Genomic DNA, 22,502 nt, shown 5'->3' with positions numbered 1-22,502 from the left:
TTGAATGTGTCTAGAATTTTGAATAGCAGGTGAATATAATTTACAATATTTTAAATGGTATTTGCTTGGTGAAAGCAGTGTTTTAAAGACATGCTGAAAGGGGATTTAATGTTTTCTTAAAAGAAAAAAAAGTTTGTGGTGAGTTATGCCTATGTTAAGATGTGTGATCTTTGTTATAATCCAGACCTAGTAGGTGCTCAGTGTATGTTGTCTGAATGATAACAGTTGGAGAGCCCATCTGTCTATGCAGTTCTATGATATAAGGATTCTCAAAATTTAGCTGTGGAAAGAAAAGGCTAGTTAAATATAGAAGAGTGCATGCTACTCCGGGGAATTTTAAATATTCAAGTGGGCAACACAGACATATTTTCTAAAAGTTAACTAAGTTACACGGTATAATAATAAAAAAAAGTCCAGTGGTATTATATAACTTTTAAATATTGATTATATTTCTACGTTTTATTTCCTGTTAACGCTCAACCCAGACAGGAAAACGGGTACATTCTTTATGATTAGAAAGGGCTCTTGTGCCATTAGACCATGCTAAATTGATAGTTTTTATAGCCTGACAAGAGACCAAGTCATCATTACCTGGAGGGAAACACTTAAATCATCTGAAGATAGCTATTCTGTTCTGAAGGGAAGTTTGAGTTGACTGCTTGAGATTCTAAGTTTCTCTTCCCAAGTGGCAAGGGTTAGTTTCGCTGCAGAATTGACAGTTTCTACCCTCTGGGTGGGTAGATTAGACTGGGAAATGTATAGGAGGAGAGCTTGTCAAGGAAATTCAAGGAGCAGAGATGATAAGTTCTAGAGGGAATTCTAACCTGGTCCTCTGATTGAATCATAAATGCTTATATTTTATGGACTTACACAAGTGTCCAGAAGATAAAGAGGAAGAAGCCAAAGAAAGAGCAAAAAGTAGAAGGTGTGGGAGGAAAATATATCAGAAGAGGCATAAAACTCTATGGCTTGTCCAGCTTATCATTTGTTGAGCTGTGAATAAAATACCAATTTGGAGAGCATTGTTGGTGACGATTGAAATTTTTTGAGACATTTCTTGAATGGCGATTCGTGGAGCCTGAGTACTGGATTGCATTAAAATTCCAGAGTTATAGGAAACAATTTTTAACAAACAATAGAAACGCATTTTTGTGACTGAACTGGCTGCCACAGTTCAGTTCCCGGCAGGATGAATCCATGTGTAGTTCTAATGATTCTCTCATAAAAAACAAACCACAAGTAAGAAATGAGTCGTTGGAGGGTATGAATTTGTAAACGAGCATGAAGTGGAGTATGTAATCATCCAGGGACTTTTTTTCCCACTAAAACCAGGCTATCGTTTATATTTATACTTTTGCAGCTTATAACCCATCGTTTTATACTTCAAACAACTTAGTGCAGACTAAAACATCTTCTTGACGTCTTCTGTATATTTCACATACAAATTCACGATTATCCAGGCTTAATTATCATTTGGAATGTTTCATATTGATTACATGTCTATCCTTTCTCACTGATATTGTTCCACTGTGTTATCATACTTGTGATAGGTGAGGTGAACTCTTAAACTAGTATTTTCTCCTATTATTCTAAATATTTATATTGATCACATGTTTTTCCTGCACATAGGGGGCTACATCCAGCCTCTAAACAAAGTAGGCAGGAAATAAAAACAATTACATAATACTGATCACTAACATTCACATCACGGTTACTGTTTTTCAGACCCAGTTCGCCTTACATATAGTAATTCATGTAAGCTTCAGAACAATTACATGACATAAAGCCTGGTATAGGCTACACTTTATAAGGTGACACAAGTGAGGAATAGAGAGGTTAAATAATTTTCCTGAGTACGTATGGCAAGATAAGTGTCGGAACCAGGATTTGAACCCAAGCAGTCTCAATACATGGTATTCTCTACTCTCCGCTTTTATAGCTCAACTTCTAGTGGAGCCAGGGGTAGAGTAAGTACCTACGTTACTCTAAAGCTCTATTTTAATATGATGATTTATTAACAGGGGTATCCCTCTCTTACTAGATTATGAGCTTGTAGGAACAAGGACCATGTTTTATTAACTCCATCATAGGCAGTGTTCAATAAAAATTTTATTACTCCTAAATTACAGCTTATTTTTGCCTTGAGATACTCACTCTATCCAGGAGACTGTCCAGAAGTCACTGGTTTTATATCCATGGAACTTTTAGATCCACAAAACAAATAGTCAATTGTTATCTGCAAGGTGGGATATTGTATTCATGATTCTCTTGTTTCTTTTCTAAGAATACAATAGCATGATGGAAGCAGATTTTTTAATGGATATAGGATAATTATTGAATTATGTTATTTGATTAATTATTTTCCCTTTCTTTCTTTCTTTTTCTTTTTAAATACTTTTTCCTACAGGGTGCTGCTCTAATTAGAATGCTGGCTAATTTTATGGGCCATTCAGTATTTCAAAGGGGTTTGCAAGTGAGTAAAACATTTTCTACTTTTTCTTAACATTTTCCTTGTCAATATATTTATTTTAAAGATATTTCACAGCTTGAGAAATTGCCAATACAAAATTGCTGCCTTTGATGGAAAACTTTAAGATGAATAAGGTAAGCAGAGTCTTTCCGTATGACAAATGAAAGTGGTAGATAGTATTCTCACTGTATCAACTGGTAGAACTTGAAGAGTTATGCAATTTAGATCTGTTCAATATGCATTTTTAAATTGAAGTATTTTTCAAATATGTGAGATTCTAAATAATCGGTATAAGATGCTCTAAAAGCCTACCTCACTTTTCCTTCAGTATAAAAGTTAATATAAAGTGAAAATAAATTATGTTAAAATCTTAATGCCGGTTTTTCAGACTTGTTCTTTTATGTTGCTGTAGTTTTACTGTTGATATACATAAATTGTTATTTGTTCTGAAGATATTTAAATGTTTTTAAAATTGAAAATATGTTTTAAAATAAACAAAAAACCCCAGTGTTATCAGACTGCATTGTAAGTATGAAGTATGTAATCTAAGAGTGATTCTTTAAAAAGGAGGGTCCTTAAACACTTTAAAGCATACACAAATATAGAAAAATAGAACTTTTATTCCATTGAATCTGTTGAAGTAAATCATGTTTCGAGCAGCTGTGATTGATGAATTATTTATGATGCATTCTGCTACTTAGAAGTGTCCTTTAAAGTAAATTGATGTTCACCTGAAATACAATTATGCTAAGACAGAGAGAGCAATCAATCTTATCTGTTCTTAGTAAGCTTTTCATTTTGAAATTTAAATAAACTACGTATGGGATTAGGTCATATCTTAGTAGTATAATTCTATCTTTACCTAAAATAAACTAAAAGATAAAATACAAAGCAAGAGTTGAATATGTTATGACAAAGTTACATATACTTAACAGAATGAAGAAAAAAATATAAATTTATTGGAGACTAATTTCCCTTAGAAAATATTCTTACAGATTTGTTCCAGCAGGGGTTGAAATTTACTTTAATCAGCTCTTTCCATTCGGGACACCTTCAGAATAGCTGAATTCTATTGAACCTGTTTGCTGGATGCTGAAGTCTCTATTCTGATCACATAGTTGGGAAAATCTTTTTTCTCAAGGAGTGCCCTCCATGAATATCAACTGTCTGGAGGAATGTCCTTCCTATCCCCAATCCTTTGTTTTTCCCCCATTGAAATTGTAGTATGACAGTTCCAGAAAATATCTAAGCTTTCATAAGGGCAACACAAATTGAATTTGATTTCCTGGCAGCAAGTTGATGTGAAATCACTTTCTGTATAAAATTTTTATTGTTTTTCTTCATCTGGATTTGCTCAGCAGATTGAATAACTCTAGTTATATTATTTGGGAAGGATTACTGCTTTGCAAAGTTTTTCTTTATCCTGTCGCTTTTTTGGTGGTATGCAAAAATATATCAATTTTTAGTACACCCTGTACTACTGACTCAGTCTCTTCAGTTTTATCTGAAAAAGAATATAGCCTTGGACTCCTATTATAGTAAACTTTTATTAATGTGTGCCTTTATGCTTTGATACATGAGGTGGTTAATTTTCAACTGAGGGGACTCTATGTTTGTCAACATTGCATTTCATTTGCCTTGTGACATCTCATTGATCAGAAAGATCTGTATCCTTCAGTACTTTGCTTGCAGCTTTATTTATACTCATCACTCAAACTGATTTAGTGTATCATCAGCAGTTTGGATTAGTTTACAGTAGATCCCTATGTCTAGGTGATAAATTATCATCTCTTGTGCATGAAGATGTATGGGGTACATTTTGGAAATGACCTCCTGAACAGACCGTTTGTGTCATGGTGTTGAGTGGTCACTGAGTTGATTTAATATATTTCCCATCCACAAGGCTCTGGGGAGTCTTGGTTTACATGTTGTTGTAGGTGCTAATCTGGACTGTCAACGCTTACCTTTGCTGGAAAATCCATTAACTGTTTTTACATTAACCGTGGCTATTTCTATGTTGGCAAATAGAAGTTTATGTTGAAGACAGACCCAGGGTTAGGTTTGTAGTCAATCACAGATTGGAAATAGTATGTTTTTCATATACATTTTTCTCTCTCCTTTTTTGTTACCCCCTTCCTTCTCCCCTCTGTTTTTCTTGCCTTTCCTTTCCTCCTTTTTTTCTTCATTTTTTACTAAGACCTTTCATGTTCTGCATAGGAACAATCTTATGCTGGAGGTTTCTACTAAAATTTGTGCTCTCTTACAGTTTTTGTATCCTCACGACTCATCCTAAACACTTTTCGGAACAAGGCTAATATTTTTTACAAATACAACCAGAAATATATTAAATATATACAGTTGAACCTTGAACAATGAAGAGGTTAGGGGAACTGACCCCCTCACACCCCCGACACAGCCAAAAATCTTCATATAAATTTGATGATCAAAAACTTAACTACGAGTAGCTTACTGTTGACTGGAAGACTTACTGATAGCATAAACAGTCAATTGACACATTTTGTATGTTCTGTTATATACTATATTCTTACAGTAAAGAATGCTGGAGAAAAAGGGTTATCAAATATTAAAGACAAGAAAATACCTCAACAGTACTATACGATAAAAAATCCACATATAAGTGGACCTGTGTAGTTCAAACCCATGTTGTTCAAGGGTCAACTGTATGTATTATATAATATACACAATACAAAATTTACAATCTAATATAAATAATTATTAATATGTAATAAATATTGATAGCTATAAAATAATTTATATAAATATAATACTTATATATTAAATGTAATAAAAGTAATATAGAAAGGTAGTAGGTTTCTGGAAAATTTCTGGATCAATTCAAATGTATGTATTTAACTTACGAAGTATCTGAGTATCAATTCAAATATATTCATCTACCTTTTGTATTATCTTGTATCACTTCACCCATATATTCCACAGCAAGAAGGCACTCTAGAGACTTTTTGAGGAAAGTTCTATTCCTAGTAACCATTTGATTCATTTAATCAGCTATTAGAAAGTCTAATAAATAGTTTCTTTTTTTAAAAGATTTTTATTTATTTATTTGACAGAGAGAGAGAGAGAGAGAGAGAGAGAGACAGTGAGAGAGGGGACACAAGCAGAGGGAGTGGTAGGGGGAGAAGCAGACCTCCTGTGAAGCAGGGAGCCCAATGGGGCCTCACTCCCAGGACCCTGGGATCGGGACCTGAGCTGAAAGCAGATATTTAATGACTGAGCCACCCAGGTGCCCCCTAATAAATAGTTTCTTACAGAATAATCACAGCTTTCCTTGGTCTGGTCTTCTTGATTTTTTTGTCTAATTCCCTTGTTTCTTAAATTTTATTTGATGCTTAAATGGTTCATTTTAACATAGTTTTAAAATTAATTGCCTCCCATTCAAGTACTAACCAGGCCTCACCCTGGTTAGCTTCCAAGATCAGATGAGATTGAGCGCAAGCAAGGTGTTTACCCCAAAGATACAAATATAGTGATCTGAAGCGGCATCTGTACCCCAGTGTTTATAGCAGCAATGTCCACAATAGCTAAACTGTGGAAAGAGCCCATATGTTCATTGACAGATGAATGAATAAAGAAGATGTGGTGTATACATATATAATATTAATATTAATATCATAATATTAATATTCATCTATATGAATATTAATGCAGCCATCAAAAATGAAATCTTGGCATTTGCAGTGATGTAGATGGAACTAGAGGGTATTATGCTAAGCAAAATAAGTCTATCAGAGAAAGATAATTATCATATGAACTCACTGATACGCAGAATTTAAGAAACAAGGCAGAGGATCGTAAAGGAAGAGAGGAAAAAATGAAACAGAGAGGGAGACAAACCATAAGAGATTCTCAATCTTAGGAAACAAACTGAGGGTTGCTGGAGGAGTAGGGGATTGAAGAAATGGGGTGCCTGAGTTATGGGCATTGGGGAGGTTATGTGTTGTGGTGAGTGTTGTGTGTTGTATAGGACAGATGAATCACAGACCTACATCCCTGAAACAAATAATGCATTATACACTAAAAATAAATTAAATAAATAAATAAAATTGCCTCAAAAACTTCTCTTTGTAGTATATAGATAGTATATACAGTTATATATATAGATAGTATGTATAGTTATAAAATAGCTATAGATAGTTATACACAGTTATAAATAGATAGCATATATAGTTTTAAAATATTAGACCTGCCTACCATTAATAAGTTGTCTTCTGTTTTGATGTTTAAATTGAAAATGAAATGTGGAGCAAATCAAGCATGAACCCTTGTTGCATTAGGTATGTCCTCATATGAGGTATGAGGTATGTCCTCATAAGTAATATAATACCTCTTATGAGGTATGTCCTCATAAGTAATATATTTTTAAAACGTAGATATGTTTATAGTTTTGCAAACTCTGTATCTACTGTTTTACGTAACCCATTTCCCAGAATAATAGCTCATATATTTTGGGAAGCATGAGGCAATGAAAATGATTCTCATTTTTGTTTCCAGTTAATGCTGGGCTTTCTACAAATCATGAAATCTTCTCGATTCCTGGCTCCATAGTTATAAAATGCAAGAGTTGGACTAAATACTCTCTTAAGATTTTTTTCATCTTTCAGATTCTCCAAATTTTTTTACTAGTTAGACAATTTGGGTTTGATACTTTAATTTGGGAACAACTATTTTGATAGAAAAATTTTTAAACCAGATGTGCAAAAGTGAGTGACTCCCTATTCTTGAATCTTTAGTTATTATCTGAATATTAAGGCTAATGGCCTTCAATGTGCATAGTGTTGTAACTATAGTCAAACCAGACCAGCAATTTTTGTTACAGGGAATTTTTGCTGGCGATGTTTCTTTTTGCCTACTGCTAAGAAACTGCTTCTATTTCCCTTGCTTTTTAGTTATCTTTGGTATTTTGTTATACTTTCATATTTTGCACTGGATACTTTACATGTTTATGATGAAGCTACAGTTGTCTCAGATGACATTTTCTACGGACTTTTTGAAATTTCTTGGTGATTTTTAGTGTATATGCTATCTTTTCTAAAGTAAGAATTTCTACTTATATTCCTGGAATCAGCTGGAGTCAACTGTCCTTGTGGGTCTGATGGCATTGAGATATATTGGATGTTGGTTTTGAGAATCAGCATTCCCCCCTCTCCCCCAGTGAGTGTGCCATTATCAGAAATTCAAACTAGTGGTAACTAACTTTTCCAGAGACAGGAAGAGCTGCTTTTGACCCCAAAAGAGGCTCAGTGGAATTTATACTTTCAAGGTCCCCGTCCCAATTCCCTCCTGTCAGAAATAGCCTTTGTAAAGGCTTTATAAAGCCTCAAAGACTTTGTAATTCTGTATGCTCTGGTAATGTCCTGTTGAAGCAATTATTTGTTTTCCCAAAAAGCCTCTTCTTCTATTTAGACAACTGCAGATGATAATTTAAGAAACTGGTTGACCCTGAAAACCATAGTTTACCAGAACCTTATTACCCATGTTCAGTGATATTACCTCATCTAAATATAATCTATCAGGCACAAATCTAGATTGTAGATTCCCATCGTTGAGGGTCTATTTCCTGGAACATACCACTCCTGGCCCATGATACAGTAGCAAAACCCAATCCATTCTAGGTCTTTCAAAAGAAAGGGATTTAACACAGAGTATATAAATTTTCTAAAAAACTGTTGGGAGGGTTAGAGGAGTAAATGTCAGGAAAGCTCCTGCTAGATTTCAGAAAATCAAGATATTTAGTTTTCACAAAGAATTGATGATACCTATACACTCAGTATAGTTCTACTTAGGTTTGGGAAATGAGTGAAACTAGATGGGTTTGTTCAATCTATAGTCTTTATCCAGAAGTGCTTTGAAAGACTTTCTTCTGTTGGCTTGGGTAACACTGTGGTCTCCTGAGTGTGGTTATAGTTCACTCCGTCTTCAAACCATAATACTGGTTAAGTATTGCTGAATCTTTCAGCATTCCTTACATCTTTTTATTTCCTGGGTATCTGATTGTTTCAGTGCCTATTTGTTAATTTTCATCCACATGTAGTAATGTTTATGCATATGGTCAGTAAATTAAGATGTACTTCTTTTACTGTGTGTGTGTTTTTTTTTTACTGTGTTTTTATAACTTAAGTTCCCATAGCTCAAATCCTCATTCTATTTAAGTACTATGCTTATTTCTGAAGTGATTCAAGTAATGATTCTTTTAGAAAGAATTTTTTTTACATGGCATTGACCTTTCTTATTTCATTTTTTACATGTTTTAATCTCCTAGTTATATTTTCTCCTTTTCTCTTATTTTTCTGGAAATAAAAGAATAAAGCTATAATTATGAAACCCTCAGATAACATTGATTGGCTCAGTAGCTATTAAAAAATAATTATTACATAGTACTGTTGCTTTTTCTTTTTAAACAAAACAATATTGTTATAATGATTTGAACCTCACGACATCATTTTTCATGTTATTATGAGTCAACATCAGGGAAATGAAATTGTGAAGAAACATCATTATTAAGCTTGATATAAACTCAAAACTTGAAATCCATGTCAGAAAATGAGTTACCTTCTTTCTCAACCAATAAGGGTAATTCAATATCATCTAAAATGTAGTTGAATAAAAAAAGATTTCCCCTGATTAGTATTTAACTGCTCTTTTCCATAAGATAAGCCAGAACAAGATGTTTGGCTCCAATTATCAGGGTAGAAATTGCTTATGCAAATCAATGTAAGGCAATGAGGTGTGGATAAAAAGCAAAAGGGAAATATCATTATTATTGGTTTGTGCTCATAAAATTCTGATAGCCTGAAGGTAATGACAGGCACAAAGCCAGAGGGATTATTAGTAGCAACAACATACTCAATAACTTGTGTTCCAGTGAGAAGTTCTATGTTAACATGTGTACACAGGATTTTTATTCAATAACTTCCAGCTTGCGTTTCTGAGAGAACGTTTTTTCTCTCACATGTAGTTTTTTCATAAAAATGAAAAGTCATAGAATAATAGAGGAACAGAGACAGTGTGTCGAAGTTCATTTCCTTTCTGAAGAGGTAGTATTGTGTTTTCTTCCAGATGATAACTGAATCATGCTTAATCTAAAATGAATAACCACCGACAGCTTTTGCTCAAATTTCTCCATGTTTCACTTAAATCACTGGGCAGTTTTAGTTATACTAGAGGGAGAAGGTTAACACTTCTCACTAATTTGTTTTGATCACTCAATACCATATGATAATAGTGCTATCATTGCTGGTGTTTTTAGTTGTTGGATTTGACCTAATTAGCATTTAACTTATATAGACCTAACTAGAAAGCTAAAATTATTGAGAATATTAATATAGAAAAATATTAATTATATAGATTTGAGAATCAAGAATACAATCTCAATAAAAAGCAAATACTTTAAAAATTAGATAGCAGTAGTTATTCATATTTCTCAATCAGAGAGAAATAGCTTCCATTTCATCAGTTTCAACTCATTTGTTTATATACAGCTACTGATTGAATCCTTATCATTTTGCCTTTGAGTTCAATATTGTTAACTGACCACTATGACTATATAGCATTAGCTAAAAAGCCCTTATTATTAATGACAAATATCTCTATTTGGTCATCCTGCAGGCATTTACCCAGCTCAATAGGAAGTCTTAGAAAGTTATATTTATTGGTTTTCTTTTACCTGTTAAGGGCTCAGGATATTTTATACATTTTAGCTATATAGAGTTGATCCTATAAAATGATGTCTTAGATAACCTTATTTATTTTTTTAATTTATTTTTTATTTATTTTCAGCATAACAGTATTCATTAGTTTTGCACCACACCCAGTGCTCCATGCAATCCGTGCCCCCTAATACCCACCACCTGGTACCCCAACCTCCCACCCCCCACCCCTTCAAAACCCTCAGATTGTTTTTCAGAGTCCATAGTCTCTCATGACTCACCTCCCCTTCCAATTTCCCCCAACTCCCTTCTCCTCTCTAACTCCCCATGTCCTCCATGCCATTTGTTATGCTCCACAAATAAGTGAAACCATATTTAAATTGTATCTGTGAAATTTTTAGACACCTTTGGTTGACGAGTGGATATATTGATATGTGAATATGTGTGCAAACATACACCAGTCTCTAAATCTGCATTGCCATGGGTACACCGAACTGCAAAGTGTCTCTCACTCCTTGAGGACTGTACCAATTGATTAGATCGCTAGTGCAGGATACGGTAAACTTGCATCCCAGGCATCTGTTTCCCTGACCTGTTATAATGCCTACGTTAGCAGTTTTCTTTCTTTTCCTCTGTTAATTTCTTTTTCTTTTCCTTTAATATTCTCTTTTCAGAACCTTCATGTAATAGCCTAGAACCACATATCTGGCAATGTTGTAAGTTTTGATGCAAAAAGAACCTTCCTGAGTTGGGAAGGTGGTTTTTCTCATTACTCATGTTTCCTTAACTGCTTGGTGATGCTATTATATAGGTTAATACTGGGTGTGCCATAATATATTTAGTTTTTTCCTTGTTTGTGCACATCCAGGTCACTTTCCAGTTTCTGTTAAATGAACAATACTGTCATGGTCTTCAAATGATAGATTTTTCCTATTACATTTTGGTTGTCTCTTCATATCCACTTCTGGAATCACATTCTTAATTTTTCTTCCAAAATGTTAAGCCAGTACATAGTAGTAGAAGTAAAGTTTGAAAATTCTCTTTTTATAATGCACTAAGCAAACAGCCTTAGGTCTTACTTTCCAAAATAATTTTCTTACTAATTTCATAAATTAAAAAAAATTACCCAATTGCTATCTTGTGTATTTTTTTTTTTTATCACAAATGATGTTGGAAACACTTCATATATTCTCTTGTATTTCACTTTTTGGTGATATAATCACCCACGTTCCTACCCATCTGAAGATTGAAGTTTTACTCCCTTTTTCATAATTTTGTATAAATGACTATACAGTAAAAATAATAAACCATAACATATTTACTACACATTCTTTTTTCCCCATGATTCTAAGTATCTTAGTATTATGGTGAAAAAGCCCATATTATAAATTAGTGGCTTAGGAGGAGTGCTAAAGACCTAAGTTATATATTTGGAAAATGCCTTACAAAAGGTTCAAGTGCATTCAAAACATTTGGTTCAGGGGGTTAAAGCCTCTGCCTTCGGCTCAGGTCATGATTCCAGGGTCCTGGGATCGAGCCCATATTGGACTTTCTGCTCAGCAGGAGCCAGCTTCCTTCTCTCTTTCTCTCTGCCTGCCTCTCTGCCTCCTTGTGATCTCTGTCTGTCAAATAAATAAATAAAATCTTTAAAATTACAACAACAGCAACAACAACAAACCCATTTGGTCTACCTCTGGTTTCTTTCGTCCATGGAAGAGGGGGATCCGTGCTAGTATGACACACAAAGAAATGGCGATGTTCATTTGTCATCCTGAATCTCATTGCCTCTTGCAATCAGGCTCTTATATTCACTTGTTCTTTCCTGCTCAAGGTCTCTCCCTGTGATTATTTCACAGATCATTTTTTTCCCCTGAAACATAGCTCATTATAGTGCTAAGATTTTTCCTTAATGCTTTGTGCTAATAAACCAAAATTCTGATTTCACTTCCTGCACCAGCTGTGCTTTGTTTTAGACCCACAGCACACATTGCTCCCCTATCAGGCATGTTCGGTTATTCATTTATTCCACACAAACTTATATATACCCACTCTATGTCAGACACTGTGGTAAGTACCGAGTGTTCAGGGCATGCCGCCCCCAGCAGAGATGGCCCCTGATCTCACAAATCATATGTAACAGGATAAGATTGACCCTAAACACGAAAAAAGCAAATACATATATATTTACTAAATGCGAGAAATGCTGGGAAGGAAGAAAATAGAATGCTGTGAGGGAACATATGGGCAGATGGGTCAGGCAATTTTAGATTGGGCGCTCAGGAACTCCTTAAGAAGAAGGCATCCATACTGAGGTCTGGAGGCCAAGAGAAACCTGGGGGAGGAAGGAGATCATTCTGGAAATATAGAACGGCTTGTGCAAAGGGCTGAGGCCAAGGACTGAGCAACTTCTAGGGAAAGAAAGAAGCTGGTGTGGCTCAGCCGAGTCAGTAAGGAGAGAGAAGGTGGGAGTGGAAGGCAGGAAGTATTCACGCAGTACCAAGTGCTAAGAAGGCTGGATTTTATTCTGAGTGCAGCGGGCTGCTATTAAACAGTTTTAAACTGGGATGTGATGTGGTTCTGTTTATATTTAAAATAGTTATTTGGCAACTTATAATAATACACGGGGAGTGGGGCAATCAGCATACCAAGACAGGAATCGGGTAATAAAATTAGGAAGATATTTGAAGATTCAGGTGAGAGGTGATGGCAACATAAATAGTCAGTAAATACACAGAGACGTGGATTCACAATGTTTTTTGAAGGTCCTGTAGAGGGATCTGGGGATAGATTGGGTAAAGGGTATGTATGAGAGGTGAGGAAGAGGGGGGACCTGAGAATGTTTCGGGGGCAAAGGCCAGGAAACAAGCCCTGCGGGTCTTGAACAACTGGAGGCTGAGAGAAGGGGAGGGTCCCAAAGCTAGAGATGGAGATGCGGCAGCCGGAGAGGCAGGCAGGGCACCAAGACTGTGGTGTCACCCAAGTCAAGAAGAAAGCTTATTTCAAGACAGTGATCGAAGAGGTTAAATGCGACTGAGCGGTGGAGTAAAGACTGAAAAGTGTTTCTTTTGGCAGCTTGCCAATTTATTGATTATCTCTGGAATGGCTTAAAGAGTGCATGGGTTTTTGTCTGAGTGGAAATAGGCCTGGAGAGTAAAATTTAAAGAAATTTGCCAAGGAAAGAGATCAGAAAACCAGGGTAGGTTGTTAGAGGAGGATAAGGCTAAAGAAAGTTTTTGTTTTGTTTCGTTTTTAAAGATGGGGACCGTGGATGTGAGGGCGATATGACTGCGACATCTGTCACCCCATTGATTGCCAGGGTTGATTCGGCTGATCTGGCTGTCTAGGCGGGTGTCCCCTTCCTCCCTCACCGCTCCATGTGCGTCCCTCCCGAAGCTGCGCACTCGGTCAAGAGGATGACCTTCCCCGATAGAGGAGAGGACCGTTCTTCGGTCAAGGGTATACGAGTAGCTGCGCTCCCCTGCTAGAACCTCCAAACAAGCTCTCAAAGATGGGGGACCGTTGTACAAATTAGGCTGGTGGAGAAGGAGTCAGGAGAGGAAAAGCTTAATGGACAGAAACTAGAGAATTGACTGGGACGTTTGTCCTGGCGAAGGTAAAGTAACTGGTCTCTGATAAGAGATACACTTCCAGTAAATTTAGGGATTTGGAAATGGGAACATGAGGGAGTTCCTTTCTGATGAATTCTATTTTTTTCTTTTTTTTTTTTTAAAGCAACGTCAGTAGCTAAAATTGGGGGATAAGCCTAGGCAGGAGAGAGGTTTGGAGATTGAAGATTGGGAAGAGTAGATGGCATGACTGTTGTATTGAGTGCCTATTTGAGTTTGGGAATTATGAATTTATAATACAACCAAACTATTCAATTGCATTATTTTCTCCCATGATGCTCAGCGGCATGGTGCAGGTTTAGAGAAGGCACATGCTTGGATTCATCCAGGACTGGGGTTTTGCCAACTAGTAAACTTAAAGGATAGCGCTGCAAAGGAGATGAGCCAGTTTGCTACGAACCGGTTAAGATGAGCTATGCAATATAAGCTAGATAATCAGGGGACTAAAACCAGAAAGGATCTGATAGACTAATAGCTGTCATTGATAAACAATGTATTAACAAGTATATATGATTTTAACACTGACTAGAAGAGATCCCCCATGCTTCTGAGCATATGGGAAATTCAATCTGTGCTTATTGATATTAATATGAGGATATTGCAGGGGACTTTTTCAGTCCGGAATGTGTGGTGAAGAACCCTTTGTTCTCTTCCACACTGACACGCACTCCTGTTGGTTTCTTGGTGTGGGTTGATTAGTGAGTGGGAAAGAAGTGAGAGAGCACATGTTGCTTGAGTGTTTGCTATATATCTTGGCCAAGCCTTGTCTTTCTGGTCACCTGAATAGTAGTGTTTTTGCAGCTTCATGCCAACTTAGGTATGGCTATTTTGTGTTGAAGTCCCTAATTAGTGCCCTTATTCCATGAGCCACCCAAGTCATAAACAGTCAGTGGCTTGTCACCTGAGTAGAGCTCGGTGAAAAATAGGGCGCTAGACTGCACAACTCAGGAGTCCTCCTAGTTTCTTTTTCCAGACCCAGGAGGGGGAAGGTTTCTAAGCGTTCCTCAAACCTAAAAAAACATTGGCCTCAATTTTTTTCTTGCATTTTTACTTTTTTAAAAATTAAAAAAAAAAGGTCCCTCTAAGCACTAACTTTCTTCCAGTTAGTCCGTATCATTTCCCTTCCTTAGCCTCTAGAATATTTTGACTGCTCTTGGACGTGAGATCAAAAATATTGACTCTAGAGGTATTTTCCCCTTGCGCTTGGTCTTATAATAACTAATGTTCCTTGGGTTTTTGTGTGGCAGGCATTTTTCTAAGTGCTTTTCTTGTTCTATGTCATTTTCTGTGCACTGTTTTCCTAAGTAGGTACTATATTATCTATCCTTTCCAGCTGAAAAAATTGAAGTTTAGAGATAATAGAAAAATTACTCAAGATCACATGACTGATAAGGATCAGCCTAAATTTCTGTTTAGTTTTCTAAATACACACATGCTTCTATCTTAATTGAATTGCATTTTTTTTCAACTCAACTAGTCACCAGGGCTAGGGCTGGTTAAGAAAAGGAGTGGAAGTGGAGGGAGCTCCATGTACATGCTCCACAGTCCATGGGCATCTTGATTTACAAAAGGCAGTGTATTTTTACCAGTCAGGATATCATTTATCTATTTCGTGAGCTTGTTGTGGTCAAAGTCCTTTACCAGGGCATTCAGGAAAGGCAATCTACAAACTTCAGTTTTGCCAATAGATTCATTTTATGTCTCAGTAATATTTCAAGCTAGTGGCAGAAGGGGGGGGACATTTTAGTACCCCAGAACACCCCTGTAGACTTACATTCACATTATTTTACTGACAGGTGTAAGACCTGTCAGCTTGCTCTGGAATGCACAAATTCAGCGGTGGCGATATCCCTCACACCTCTTGTGATGCTTCTGCCTGTGAAGGCATTGATGGCATGATGTGTAATTGCTAAGTAAGAGATCTGTGAAAACAAAGCTGATATGAGAACTTGCCATTGCCTGTGATTTAAAACAAACAAACACCAACAAACAAATCTTTTATGTACCAGCAAGTTGTTTTGATTTAAGATTTTCTGATTTTCTGGTATATTTCGCAACTCCTTAAGAACATATGCTGATTTTACAAAATTATCCTCATTAGGTGGGTAGTGGATTTTTTGGAACATGTAAAATACCTTTTTGTTCTTAGAGAAATATCTGAATTCTCCTGTATGTAAGTAAGCAACGTGTAATGGTAAATCTAGGTAAAATGCACATTAAAAAAATAAAAATAAAAAATGCATGCAAACAGTGGCATAATTGATTTTGTTCTATCTAGTCGAATAATTTTCTTTCCTAAATACCGCTTCTTTTTTACTGTGTCTGGTGGCCAGACACTCATGTACCTTGAAAACTTTAGTATTGGTGCCTCTTTTATTGGGCTTCCTCCTTAGAAACTTGTTATAATTTAACAGTCAAGGTTTAACAATTATTCATACCTTTTCATCCTTGGTTCCTGGCTAATAGAATAAAATGTAAACATTCTTTGATTTTGCATAATGCTTTTCCAGTGCTCTGCTTCTCATTTTTATTTAATTTCATAATCTACAGCCATGTTTCAGATAAAAAACAAAATAACATCTCGATCTGTAGTTGATCTTTCTTGTGTGTGTTAGTTGGTCTTCTGTCACTCGTTTGGTCTCCTTACTACTGTTTCTCAAGGTCAGAGAATGTAGAAACATTTCTGAAGTGCATGGCCCAGGCTTCAGATGGGGTTTTTCCAACCCTTCTGTGACATTGCTTTGATCTGATAGCCTTTAATCTGCTTTCTTATTGTCCACGGATTCCTTTAACATCACCCAACTCTAATAACGCATACACTCACAAGTATTTAAGTTTTGAGCTTTAGGTTTCTAGTTTAAAAGCCCCTGCTCTAGAAGCTTTTTTTTTTTTTTTTGATATTTAAAATATATTTATTGAGTACTTGAGATATTACATGATATTACATTAATCCTTTATGAGAATATAAAAATTAGAGGAAATGCTATGTCAAATAACTCACAATTGATAACCAGTACCAAATGACAAAAATAATGTAAATATAATTGCTGAAAGTAGATTTAATGTGCACCTGTAACAGAATTATAAATAATTATTTGTTTTCAAATTCATATATGATATCATGTGTTCTGGGTTGAACCACTTTTTAGACTTTTCAAGAAAGTTAATACATGTACTAGCCCTGATATATAATTAGTGCTCAATAATTAGATCTAAAATATAAATAAAGACTATCTTTTTTTTAAATTTTATTTTTTATAAACATATAATATATTTTTATCCCCAGGGGTACAGGTCTGTGAATCGCCCGGTTTACACACTTCACAGCACTCACCAAAGCACATACTCTCACCAAACACACTCACCAAAGCATACCATACCAAAGCATGCCATACCAAAGCATACCATACCAAAACACTCACCAAAGCACATACCCTCCCCAATGTCCATAATCCCACCCCCCCTTCTGCCAACCCGCCTCCCCCCAGCAACCCTCAGTTGTTTTGTGAGATTAAGAGTCACTTTTGGTTTGTCTCCCAAATCATAAGAGTCACTTATGGTTTGTCTAGAAGCTTTTTTTAAGACAAGAGTTTAACATAGATTTGTTTTTATTATTGTTACTCTCTGTGCATTCCTGTCTATGGAAGTTTTATACTTTTTCTCCAGTCTTCTTGTCTGCCTCTTTTTTCCTTTTTAAACCTAAGTATCAACCTCCTTCCCCTCATACCTACTGTTTCTAATACCGTGAAACCCTAGATTTATGCAGTAAAACTGGGTGTCCTTTGCTTTTCATTTTGTATAAGTTGTGTGAGAACATTTCTATTTTTCATTCCGAGGTTAACAAGAAAACTTAAGATGTTTGTGTTTGTTTTGATTATATCCCCTATTAGTGTTGTAACAGTCAGGGTTTTGGGTTGCAAGCAATAGAAACAAAGTTTGGCCAATCAGGCAAAAAAAAAAAAAAAAAAAAAAAAAAAAAATTGCTGGAAGGGTGTAGGTCAGTAGCCTTTGGAAGCATTGGGAATGCTGGAGCACCAGGCTTGCAAAATGGGTAGTAGGAACTAAGGGAAACTAAGAAATTAAGAAAGCTAGCCAAGGGCTTGCCTCAGGAGTGGTTAGTTTAACTGCTACCGTTAATGTGGCTACCTGTTCCTTCTTCTTTGCATCGATCTGGCAGGATTCACAGTCCTGCGCTGAAGTATCTACTTATCTGAGGCCAGGGCACGCGTACATACTTTAGCTGTCAGGGAAAGGGGAGAAGGAGGGATTTACTATTTTGTCCCTTCCATTGAGAGTGGGAGGCAGAGCCCTCACCTTCCTGCAGGATTCCATGGTGAGTTATTGTCCCCATATAAACGTGGTGTTTAAATGCTGGAAAGCCAAAAGAATGACAAATGCTCACTACACATTTTTTGAGGTACAATTATTCTTAATAGAAAGGAACAATATTTCAAATCCCTGCTTCAGCCTTCTTGTCACATAGTCAGAAAAATCGATGCCTGGATTTACCTGGCATTTCCCAGGCTAGTCTTACGGGTAGAAGGGCTCCTACTTGCCAGTATCACTGAGGCCCAGACTTGCCTCTCTTCTGTCATTGGAGAAAACACAGCACCGAGCCTGCCTTGAGCTGTCCCAAAACAATACCCCCTAAGAGCTTCATCAGCAGATTTCAGCTGGAGCCCGTGATACAATTCTGACAAGTGGGAAACACGGAGAGTTTGATGCAGCAACGGAGAGGAAGTTTCTCAGAAAGAAATTCTGTCTCTTTCCTCTGTGCCATGTCCTGTCTGAATGTGATGGCTGGGATTGCTTGTGCCATCCAGCCTCAAACCCAAGCAGGGAGACAAAACACAAGGAACGGCAAGGCCAAACAATTTCTGGAGAAAAAAATTGCGTCTGTCTTACCTTCTTATAATAGGAAGAATAAATCTTGTCATTATAAAGGTCATTTTAGGGTGGAATTTTTTTTATAATTTGCAGCTAAACACAAATAAACCAGTCCATATATCTTTGGATTTTATTAAACTGTCCTTCTGTGTCCTGAGGAATAAATCCTTTGTGCAGTTAGTCCTCTTTTTTAACATGCTAAGGGACCCATTAGTAGGAGAGCATAATTATTCCATATAAACATGTTAAAAGATAATAGTGCTTTACCTCCTCAGATCATTTTTTCCTTTTCTCCTGTTTACTTAGTAGTCCCATTGGCTTTTGTACATGCAAAATTGTGGATCATGTCATTGTTAGCAAAGAAAGTAAAATAAAAATGGCCTCCTACCCAATAGTTTGGTCTTTCAATGACATCACATGCAATTGTATATATCAATGCAAGTTATAGAGCTGGCATATATGCACTGAAATAAGAAATTGTGTCCTGTGCTAGTGTTTAAATATGACATTTTGGAGGAATCTGATGGATATGAGAAACGTCTTTTAACTGCACTGTCAGTTGTTAACTGAAAAGCTTGATGAATAAGGAAAGTCAAAAATCACACAAATATATTCAGCATTTGCTGTGTACCGGGATGGGCACATAGATGCCAGCTAAACAGTGGTCAAGAGGAGTAACAGGGGCTTTACTCCTATGGAGTTTACAGAGTATATGGGTGGTTAAAGTAATGAACGAGCAATTATAACACAGTGTGATAGATGCTCTCATATGGTGCAATGTGTGAGAATATGGGAGGGTATGTAACACAGGAAGGTCTGGGAATGGCCAAGAAAGAATCTCTGGGAAGAATTTATCAAGCCTGAGTCCCGGAGCTTGAATGGGCTTGAAGTAGAGCATATGTGGAGAAGGGCTTGTGCAGGGGACTAGAAGGAAAGAGTCTGCACAGGCATGGGTAGAGAGCAGAGCAACAAAGTGACAGTCGGGCTGGCAGAAATACAGAGGGACCGTTCCTTTAGCGTGTTCAGACTGTCTTCTGAATGCAGCAGGGATCCATGTGTGCATCTGATGAAAGCTCTTCTGGCTGCACGGGAGAGACACCATCTGAAAGGGACAGAGCAGTGGTGGTCTTAGTCATCTAGAGAGGCTGTCAGACAGGTGGAGGGAAAGGGGAACCTGGAGGGAAGATTTCCAATGTAGATCATTACTTGAATGTGGTAGAAAGGGAAAGAGAGGCATCCAAGAAGCCTCCTTGGTTGAGGTGGTTGGAAGGCCATCGCTGGGGAAGGATTGCCAAAAGGAGCTAATGCTGGGGAGGACAATGAGTTCAGCTCTTAGTTAGTTGTCTGTGGGGCATCTAGCAGACATTGGACTTGGGTCAGCAGCGGTGTGCACAGGAATGGGGTTTGGACATGGGCTGGAGTCTCTGAGTTCTAGTGTTCTGATTTATTAGATGATGATGATGATATCTATCTCATAAATGTCCTGGGATTGAATGGGATAAAAGAAAGCAACTCACACAATGCTACAAAAGAGACAGATATTGTTTTCATGTGTTATGTTCTTTGGTTATTATCCTCAGTGATGCTTTTCCTTCTGTTACTCTAACAGGTAGCCTAAGTGATTAAAAAGCCTATGACAACTGATGTCTGTTGAATACTTACTGGGTACTAGACACTTTTTGCTCTTCTAATACTGTACAGATATTAAATCATTTATTCCTTAACCTAATTCTATTAAAAAATCATTCATTCCTTAGCATAACTCATACCCAAAGATATTAAGCAACTTGCCAAAATCAAGTAACTAGAGAGCATTGGGGTGCAGATTTGGACAAGGGCAGTCAGAATTCCATTCTTGTACTTTAGGGATGAGAATATACTTTGGCTAAATAGGCCTTTAACTTTTAATCAGTTTATAATGTTGGTTTGATCCCTTAAGAATATTCTAGTGGTCATCTATGGTTGTTTTTTTTTCCCCCCCTTTTCAACAACTCTTCTGTTTCTGAAATTCTTTGTATGGTTAATATTAAAAAATTCTCCTATTTTGTATCATAATGTCAAATCTACCGCTAATTGACTTTCATACACATACATATAAACATAAATTTACATTTCAGATTCATAACTCCAGCCATTTTCATATTCATCGGCTTGTAGGCTTGAAAGGAATTTAAAATCTTATTTAATTACACAGCAAATGTTTAAATTCATCTTGTCAAGTAGTTTTTGTACCAAGATTTCTACAGTTTCAGTCCCAGAAACCGTCCTCCACAAATCCCATCTCCGTATCTGCCATTGTTCTCAGTAACCTAGTCTCCCCGAACCATTCCCCAGCATGTGAAAGCTACCAGCACATGCAAAGTACACCATACCTTTTGTGGAAAGAATGAATAAATAAATAATTGATTATCAGAAAAACCATATTTACTATTCTGTAAGTTTCTTTGTAATTCAGCAAGGACAAAACACAATTTCTTTAACTTAAAATATGACTATTTTCATGCAAGAGGAAGGCTAAGATAACTAAGGAAAACACTTGGGGTTTTCTCAGTTTTTGAAAAACAAGAGTTGACTTATGTAGAATTCCAGTAACACCCGAAAATTGGGACTGCTGGGAATCCAAGAAGATGCTTTTTGCCCTGACTTCCGAGGCAAGCAAGTTGGAACTGCTTCCTAAGCCTGGATAATTGCCGTTTCAGCTTGCTTGAAATGTAAATTTGAACTTTATTCTGAATTGGGGAGGGAACCAAGAGTTCGAGTTGATGATCAATATTGGGCCAAAGTCAACTTGTATCTTGAACAGTTGGATTTTTATGATCTGTCTGTGAAGAGAATCCTGTAGTTAGGTATTGGACTTTTCAAAGTCCATGGGGTATTCCTTTGTTCCCTCTTTAGGATTATCCTAGCAGCATATCCATAAACTAAACCCAATAAATAAATAGTTCTAATGTTGATACTTCTAAAAAAAATCACGTACTAAAATAACCCCCAAATTTGTGTTTCATAATTCCTATTGTTCCCAGATTTATTCGTTTAGGTGCTGAAAAAGCATGAAAGATAATGCTGATAGTTAAATCTGAAATAATTTATTTTAATCCTGGTCTCCAAGTTCTAATGGAAAATGACTCATATGGCATATTCAAAATCAAAAGTAGAGTTCAGATTGGTTATTTGGGGTTATATTTTTTCATTAAAGTTATTCATAATCCCTGATGACGATGATGAATTTGTGGTTGCTAAGTTAGTGTTGGGCATTGCATCTTTAGAATCTGATTAAGTGGGAGTTGCCATTTTCTGGGCTGTGAGTTGCCAACGAAGCTGAATCTGTCACAGGTGCTACAATTTGTATTTCAGAAAAACGTCTTCCCCAAGTTTAATTATCCCTAAAGTATTCTACTCTACACAAAGTACTGAAGAGAGTCAGCATTTTTTTTTTTCATTTTCAGTACTGTGATGTAAATTAGGATTTTGTTTACTACCTACATGTTGTAGAGATGAAGGAATTTCAAATTGAGGAGACTCTGTTTTATAACATAAAACACTATTTCCTATTCATTTTTCCGCTTTGATGTTGAAAAAGAATAACACCAACTGGCCGTAACCAAATCACGTATCCACAGTGACATAGACCATGCTTCATAGAAGGGAGCAGGCATAGGTAGATAGAAAGTGTGTAGGTTTAACTACTAATGGTGGAAACTGGGAAGTGAAAAACCATACCCTCAAAAATATTAAATAAATTTAGGATTAACTTTTCCTTATTAAGTATTAATATATGTTTCAAGCTCATGGAAATAAGTATGTGTCCTTTTTTGTATTAGGCAGCCTGTCCCT

The 22,502-nt window shown here is 36.4% G+C and overlaps 1 protein-coding gene across 1 annotated transcript in view; it reads left to right on the top strand.

Moving 5' to 3' along the window:
- The window catches only part of TRHDE (thyrotropin releasing hormone degrading enzyme), a 389,311-nt gene that overhangs the window by 260,668 nt on the left and 106,141 nt on the right, over window positions 1-22,502 (top strand). The window contains exon 7 of the mRNA XM_032347011.1: window positions 2,408-2,473. Within this exon, the coding sequence (XP_032202902.1) occupies window positions 2,408-2,473 (66 nt within the window). The remainder of the gene's footprint in view (window positions 1-2,407; window positions 2,474-22,502) is intronic.

Source organism: Mustela erminea, chromosome 6 (assembly GCF_009829155.1).
Source record: "Mustela erminea isolate mMusErm1 chromosome 6, mMusErm1.Pri, whole genome shotgun sequence".
NCBI lineage: Eukaryota > Metazoa > Chordata > Mammalia > Carnivora > Mustelidae > Mustela > Mustela erminea.
Note: the sequence above shows the minus strand (reverse complement) of the source record. Positions and strands in the feature narration are given on the sequence as shown.